This window comes from Nanorana parkeri, unplaced genomic scaffold, assembly GCF_000935625.1.
Source record: "Nanorana parkeri isolate BGI_ZX_2015 unplaced genomic scaffold, ASM93562v1 scaffold1225, whole genome shotgun sequence".
NCBI classification, from domain to species: Eukaryota; Metazoa; Chordata; class Amphibia; order Anura; family Dicroglossidae; genus Nanorana; species Nanorana parkeri.
The window spans coordinates 383,901-392,601 of record NW_017307493.1 but is presented as its reverse complement, the minus strand read 5'-3'; the positions used below and the strand labels follow the sequence as shown (position 1 = coordinate 392,601).

General features: G+C 41.1%; 1 protein-coding gene across 1 annotated transcript in view; it reads left to right on the top strand.

Annotated features, from left to right (window-relative positions):
• SLC25A1 (solute carrier family 25 member 1) overlaps positions 1-8,701 on the top strand; it is a 35,933-nt gene that overhangs the window by 12,082 nt on the left and 15,150 nt on the right. The window contains exons 2-4 of the mRNA XM_018568665.1: positions 7,087-7,194; positions 7,322-7,421; positions 7,631-7,769. Coding sequence (XP_018424167.1) covers positions 7,087-7,194; positions 7,322-7,421; positions 7,631-7,769 — 347 coding nt within the window. The remainder of the gene's footprint in view (positions 1-7,086; positions 7,195-7,321; positions 7,422-7,630; positions 7,770-8,701) is intronic.

Genomic DNA, 8,701 nt, shown 5'->3' with positions numbered 1-8,701 from the left:
GAAGACTGCTCAGGTAAGCCTGCACTTTCCCCACATGGTGCTCTATAATCTATGGCTGGGATAGTGGGATTTGTATTCCTCTATAGTTGATGGTACATTGTGCTGTATATTATACAGACCAATGTACCATCAGCTATAGAGGACTACAAATCCCAGCAATACATTATACACTGTATGTATAATGTATTGCTGGGATTTGTTGTATTCCTATATAGCTGGTGGTATTCTGCATTGCGCTGTATAGAGGACTACAAAACCCAACAATAGTACATTATAGAGCGCAATGCGGAATTCCACCAGCTTTAGAGGACTACAACACCCAGCAATAGTACATTATACAGTGCAATGCAGAATACCACCAGCTATAATGTACTATTGCTGGGATTTGTTGTATTCCTCTATAGCTGGCGGTATTCTGCATTGTGCTGTATAATGTACTATTGCTGGGTTTTGTAGTCCTCTATAGCCAGTGTCATTCTGCATTCATTGCTATATAATTTTACACTTTTCATTTCACTATATTGCACACCACACTTTCTTTTTTTTCTTTTTTACCGCTTCCACCGCTCCAAGCTTGCTCCTGTGATGGACTGCAATCTCAATACAACCTAGTAGTCCCATCACCGGAGCCATTTTTTAAAAATGTATTTTATTTTCTATCCAATTAACCGATTAATCGAACCTAATAATCGGCTAACTAATCGATTTTGAAAATAATCGTTAGCTGCAGCTCTACTGCCGATTATCGTACGATTGCGGGATCACCCGCTATTATCGTGCTATAATCGGCAGGTGTATGGGCACCTTTACTTTCAGACTCGATTTGCCATTCAGCAGTACCCCTTATGTTACAGTTTACCATACAAACTTTCAAGGTTATTCACAAAAGGGTGAAGAGTTTGGAGAAGGCAGGAGAGGTGAACAATCTAGGACAACATAGCTGAACTGGAAAGTGAGGGGAATGGGAGAGTTTTTTTCCAAATCAGCTATGTTGGCCTAGAGCCCTAGATGGTTCACTTCTCCTGCCTTCTCCAAACTCTTCACCCTTTTGTGAATAGCCTTGTTCGATTCTGATAAAGATGATGAGCAGATGACTTAATATTGCATAGGCACATAAGGCTGGGTTCACACTATGGCGATCCGTGACTGCTCGGCAATCGTGCACGATCGCGGTTCAAAAAAACCACACGGTCCACGTGTTGCAAAAAGAGGTACATGTACTTTTTTTTTTTAGTGATTGCCGGATGGATGTAACCCCATTGAAATCATCGCCGTGTGCAATTGTGCAGGATCGCACGGTCCCGGGATCGCCAATATATGAATCTAACCTAAAAAATGTGTGTTTTTTTGAAAATGCATCAAGACAAAAAACAAAACAGTGATACATTTACAAATATTTTTGACATTTCCCCAATACTTATTTACTGATTTGCCAATTATGTTGAAGTTTATTCTTAAGAACTATATAATATAGTCTCTTAGCCCTCGTTCACACCTGAACGTTTTGTAGCGCGTTCTATGCTCGACGAACGCTCTACAAAACGCTCAAAAATATAAATCCCATTGTATTCAATGGTCTCGTTCCCACCTTGGCGTATTTCCGCCCGTCCCTAACGCGCTACAAAACGGCCCACGCCTGAAAAGGTACAGGTACTACTTTGGGCCGTTTTGTTGCGCGTTTCCATTGGGATACAGCCAAGTAGCCTTTGGAAACGCGTGTTTGTCGCGCAACGTTTTCACCGCGAATCGCAGACGCGCATATGCAATACGCCTAGGTGTGAACGAGACCTTAGGGTCATTGTACAAGATTGATATACATGAAAAACAATATTCTGTGCTTTTCTTTTCCTTGCAGCATAGAGACAATGCTTATTTGTAATGAAGAATCATGTCCAAAGCTGTGTTCCATCCTTTGTGTGGTGCTGGAAATCCCATTCTGCTCCCTCCTCTGCATTCTGTGGGTATTCAGTGACAGGGACTTTGCCTGTAAATTCACATGTGTTTATCACATTCTGTGTCTGGAACTTTCTGGATACAATCCGTTTTATATTAGACATCATCCTCTGATATTGGATTCAGTCTTTTACTTATCTACTGAACACCAGTTTAATTTGCCCTCAAGCTTAGCAAGGGTTAAAGCAGAACCAGGAACCTAGACCTGCCCTTCCCCCATAATTACATCGTCTGCAGTTCATGTGCTGCAGCAAATGACTTCATTGTGCTACCTGTTATTGTTCTAATTACACCGAGAACTTATACAGTATAGAACTGAAATGTCACTATGAATCGGGATCCTTAAATGTACGGTATTCAATTGAAAGTCAAGTCTAAAAATGTATACAGGAAGCACACCACCTTCATTGGGCTGCATTGCTCAACACAGGCTCAGTGCAGTAAAAAGCTGGAGTTAATTGTTTGCAGTAGGGTCAGTTCATCCCAATGCATTTGGTTGATGAGGGCTGGCTGATAATGGAACGTGCTGCATTTAAATCAGTGCAAGATTCTACAACGCATTCTAACACACAGCACAAGGCACATGAAGGAAAGAGGAGTAATGTATTTTGGCTCATGAAATGAGCAATACAATCTGCATATTAATGCAATGTGTTCACAAATGCACATCAATGCAATGCATGCTTTAAAAAAGGATGTTTATGAGTTTACAACTCAAGTGCCTTTATCTTGTGTCAACTGCCACGATTGTGTTGTTGCTGGATTCACACCACGTGTATTGTGTTAAGCACATGTTAACAAAAATTTTTTTATCTTGTTGCACTGTGCAGCAATGCATGATGCACTGCGCTGTGATGCATTTTGTAGCATGTTGCACTATGTTTAAATGCAGTCTGCTACAGTTTCACCCAGCGCACATCAATGCACAGAGTTTTTGTGTGAATTGGTCCAATTGGAAATAATGGATTTCACCTTGTCATTATGTTGGACCTGCTTTGAGCAACTCATCCCAATGCATACCACGGACATGGAGTGAATGGGCCCTTATGATGCAGCAGTTTCTCCATTCCTGCTTGTCAGTAATCTGGTGATCTGATTTCCAAACATACCTGTACAACATATCTTGCTATCGCTAAAGATGCCCATATACCTTGCGATTATCCTTTCGAAAAACGAACGAGATGGGGTTTTCGTACGATAACCGGCCAGTTGATGGGAAGTGAACAATCGCAATTACTGTACAACTGGCCGAATGTCGTCTATCAGGTTAGAAAACTTTTTTGTAATCGTACGAAAATCGATGGATTAGCTGCGTTTTCTTACGAAACAAATCGTAACAGGAACACTGCACATGCACAAACCGACAAAAATCCGTTCTGTCGATCGACGAAGTTCGGTCAGTTTGTATTGATAATGAACGATAATCGAAATCCACATTAGTCTGTGCATGATGGGGTATTCGAGTGGAACAGGGATGACAGGATGAAAGAAATCGAACGATAATTGTAAGGTGTATGGGCACCTTTAGGCTGGATTCACTTCATGTCTGTTGCACTTAGCTCGCGTTGACACATATTGAATCCACTTGAGTTGATGTGTGTTGACATCCTTTTTTTTAATGCATTGTATTGATGTGCATGTTTTTAATGTGTTGCTTTGAAGTGAAATAATGTTTATTTCCTCAATGTGCTCTGCAGGGTGCTGTGATGCATTGCAACGCATTTAAATGTAGCATTTTGAAACAACGCAATGCATTGTTGTGTGCTGAGCCTTTTGAAAACAATGAATTTCAGCTTATTGCATTGGGTCTATAATGAGTAAAGAAACCCAACGCATGGGTGTGAATGGGCCTTCAGAATGCAAATTGTTGACAAAAAATATAAAGAATAAAATCAGTACAGAGGTTTCTCACTGGCGCCAGCCAGATTCTAACCTGGGTATTTTAAATGGAACTAAATAGCAGGGTACAAAATGACACTCTCTTTATAGGACATACATAAGCTGCAGACAATTTGCACCTTCCGAAGTCTACAGCTTCTGATGAGCGGCTGTTCAATTTATTATAAAAACCATCACTTTATTTTTCTTTGTATGGTGAGTGCAATTATTATGGACTCCAGGAACTGGCATTATGAAAAAGGGTTCCCCTGTCTACGTCCTGCAATATATTATGCCAATTTACACGACAGTCACAAGGGGCAAAGTAGGGAAAGTTCCCACTGTTTATTTACTCCTGACAAGGCTCTACTCCGCAATAGGGTTGTGCATGGGCTTAGTGAAAACCAAGCTCTCCCAAGCCTGCTCAATGTCAGTGACACACTCCCAGCCGAATCAGCTGCGGCAGGGCATTCCCTGTCCTGCAGCTAAATGTAACAAGGGGGTGGAGAATGCCCTGGCCACAGCTGATTGGGCCAGGAGCGGGTTGTATCACTGACAATTTTGCAAGGGCTTGGGTGAAACTAAGCCCATTCATATACTTTCTCATTGCTAAGAAAAAGGAATGGGCACACAAAAGTCTGACTTTAAAAAAAAAAAAATATTTTACATGTGTTTAAGCATTAGAACTAAACTATATGGGAGATTTGAATCAGACGCTACACCTCTTCTTCAGCACCCTGATTTCATTGTGCTTCAGATGATAGGATTCTCAGCAAGAAGTTAAATCGCTCAGTAGCACAACATTAAAATTGTCCATGCAGATTATGCCATAGAGGCATGGAGACCGAGGTGAATGTTTTTACAGCAAGGGTCATTTTTCTGACTCTGCATTGACGTTATGTTCTAGGGCCAGTTTGGTAGCATATCTTGTTTAGCACAAATGCTTGGTTAGTAATAGAGTTCGTGTGCTTTATGAAATCTTTCAAGGCATTTACTGCCTACAACAAGCACCTTTGTCTGCACATGTTTTCTGCATGATCTCTGTACTTCCTCTCTACCCCCACTGTCATCTTTTCTTGAAAAAAGCCCGGGGTCCTTTTCTTGTTTTAGAATTCCATTTTTGTATGTACCAAAATTGTCTTCTTTTAAATACAATGCTTGAAATCTACAACTCCTCAGGACTTTAAAGCACTTAACAAGAAAATATATGAGCTCTATTATTTGTAAGGGGTCTAGGATATTCATAAGGACTGTGGAGTCTACTCATCACAGGTAATGTAAATTGTGCCTTGGGTGAAATATTTTTCTGCCTTGGTTTAAGCTTCAGGAATACTTACTGTTTAAGATGTTTTCCTGCTCAATTACAAAGAATTTCTTTGAATAATAGTACTATCTGAAGGCGACCATAGATAGAAAAAAGATGGTGTTCAGATGTGCCTAGACCTAACTTTTTATGACATAGATTTACATGCCAATGTTTGTGTCCCCACCTATTTTAATTACTTGGATTTAAAATACACAATACTTTTAAAGCCATATTATACTCAGAGACACTGCTACCAGACCATTCACTTCAGCAAAAATCTTTCCATAGGATTATATGTGCATTTAACATGTTTTATGTCTGTTATTTACCTGTAAAAGCCTCCCTTGTATTGACACCGAAAAGTCCTGTGACAGCTACTGGGCACCACCATCTTGAATGTGATGTCAGCAGCTGCAGCAGACTCAGAGCTGTTACTCAACCTACACTCTATAGCAGTCTTTCTCAGCAGGATTCCAGAGCTTGCTAGGGGTTCCGTGAGGAGAATGCAGTGGTGGATTGATCTACTGTGTACTCTGACCACCAATGTAAGGGGTTATTTCTACACTGGCCACCAACGTAATTATCCCTGGTGATCTGGTGCGATTAGTAAGGTCTGCAGACCCTACTAATCACTCCGTTTTCGACCCGGAGCTCAGTGAAGAGCTCCGGCCGAAAAGGAAGGGAGATAGACCAGCAGAAGCAGCTGCTGCTCCCACGAGTCAGGTACTAACTCAAGCCTGACTGAATTTCCACTCGCCTGCACTGCATTTCCACTAGCCAAATGCAAGCAGGCGAGTGGAAATTTTGAGCCCTGTTCTACAGCATTGCAAATTCATTCATAAATCCAACTTTTACTACTTTAAGTTAACACTAATACCAATATAAAACATGCCCCCCCCCACACTTACACTTCTTTGTGCATGTGTGATGTGCAAATAATACTACATCACACGTGTACAATAAAAACACATTGCAGTTCGCTATAAAATATTGCCAATACAGTCAAAAACTACTAAAAATATTTTCTATATAAAAAGCATCTGCATTATTCTAAATATGTACACGATTTTAATGATGATGCTTACATTTCCCCCAGAATTATGTGGATCTTCTTGCGCACTAGTATAAAACACTCATATTGCTTTAGCATTCTTTACTGTCTTCTAAATAATGATTGAGATTTTGAGCTGTTTTCACATGTTTGTCGTGTATTTTCCCTGCTGCAGGTATAAAGTTGCAGCTTGGTAAGGTGTATGGGCACCTTAACACTCACCTGATCCTCGGAGCTAGCTTACTCTTAGACCGGTCCCTGGAGCCTCTTCTGCCCCTCCGCTGCAGCAGTCTAAGGATCCTTGAGTCATCACTTTCTATACACAGTGAATAGGATAGTATTACTGCAGCAGAGGTGGAAACAGACTTCAGGGACCAGAGTAGTAGCCAGTCGACTGCAGTTCAGGTGAGTGTAATTTTTTTTAGCATTTAACCCTTGCAGTAGCTTCACTGCAAGGGTTAAAAACAGTTTTGCCCAGAGTTCTGCTTTAAAGAATGCACAAATCCACAAATGAGTGCTTCCAAAATAGGAAGATCAGTGCTGAAAAATAACTAGAGGCACAAAATGGCAGTTGTAATGCTAGAAACCCTATCAAAGTTTCTGTTCTGTCCTCAGTCCACGTAAATAGTTTTACCAGACAAAATGAAAATGTTAGTGGCTTGGCCTAAATTTAACATTTGCCTCCATCAGTACAGCCCCCTATGCATAAAACAGAAAAGGAGGATTTGTTTCCATAACCAAAAGGATATTCAGGAGTTTATGTTGTCTTTGGTTTGGTTATTAAAAAGAGCGCCTCTAGAGTCCTTTTTTTCTAGCAGTTGAACTACTTTATGCCTTTGTTATCTGTTGGTGCCATGCTGCAGCTTGAACATCTTGGTTTTTTTTTCTGTTCTTTTAGGAGGGATTGCAGGTGGTATAGAGATCTGCATCACATTTCCCACAGAGTACGTGAAGACCCAGCTGCAACTAGATGAGAGGGCAAACCCACCAAGATACCGAGGAATAGGTGAGTAACAGCCAGGGGAGGTTTGGTGGTTTTCACTTAGGGTTTTTCAGAGTATTTGTGATGTGATGTTGGAGCGAAAGTGATTTGATTTTGTTTTTTCATTTTTGCCTTTTTCTCTCTTCTCCAGGGGATTGTGTGAAGCAGACCGTGCAGGGCCATGGCGTGAAGGGGCTTTACCGGGGGCTCAGTTCACTGCTGTATGGCTCCATTCCAAAGGCAGCAGTCAGGTAAAATTACAAATTAATTTACCTTTACAGCCTCAGAATTCCACAGAGATTATCTTAAAGTATTAAACAAATTTCATTTTCCTACCTAGCTCTAATATATTTTTTTCTGGCTCCCGATCCTTGCCATCATTTTGTTCTCCTAGTACTTTTTATTATTAAAGTTACAACTTTCCTTAGTCTGTTCCTAAAAACGTTACCTCCTTTCACAGATTTGGCATGTTCGAGTTTCTCAGTAATAAAATGCGGGATGCTGATGGGAAATTGAACAGTAAACGCAGTTTGATATGTGGCCTAGGTGCTGGTGTGGCTGAAGCTGTTTTAGTGGTTTGTCCTATGGAAACTATCAAGGTAAGATTCCATTCCTACAATGACATTAGAGCTGCAGCTAACGATTATTTTCAAAATCGATTAGTTAGCCGATTATTAGGTTCGATTAATCGGTTAATCGGATAAAAAATAAAAAAAAATTTTTTTAAATGGCTCCAGTGATGGGACTACTAGTTTGTATTGAGATTGTAGTCCATCACAGGAGCAAGCTTGGAGCGGTGAAAGTAAAAAGAAAAAAAAAAGTGTGGTGTGCAATATAGTGAAATGAAAAGTGTAAAATTATACAGCAATGAATGCAGAATGGCACCTGCTATAGAGGACTACAAATCCCAGCAATAGTACATTATACAGCACAATGCAGAATACCCCCAGCTATAGAGAAATACAACAAATCCCAGCAATGGTACATTATAGCTGGTGGTATTCTGCATTGCGCTGTATAATGTATTATTGCTGGGTTTTCTAGTCTTCTACACAGTGCAATGCAGAATACCACTAGCTATAGAGGAATACAACAAATCCTAGCAATACATTTATACATACAGTGTATAATGTATTGCTGGGATTTGTATTCCTCTATAGCTGATGGTGCATTGCTCTGTATAATATACAGCGCAATACACCATCAGCTATAGAGGAATACAACAAATCCCAGCAATACATTATAGAGCACCATGTGGGAAAGTGCAGGCTTACCTGAGCAGTCTTCCGGCAACTTTGTTTCTGAGATCAGGCCTTTCTATCGGCGGCTGTCATCCGCCCACACCTGCTCCTCCTTACTTCTTCTCCGCGTCCCTGTGCCGATCGTGGATTTGGGCGGGTGGTGAGCGTGAGGAGGTGAGGCGTGTGGAGCGTGGATGCAGGTGGGCGGGTCTGGCAGCGGCGAGCGTGAGGTGGGGAGGAGGTGCGGCGCGCAGCGTGTGGAGCTGTGAACAGGGCCAACTGATCGGAAG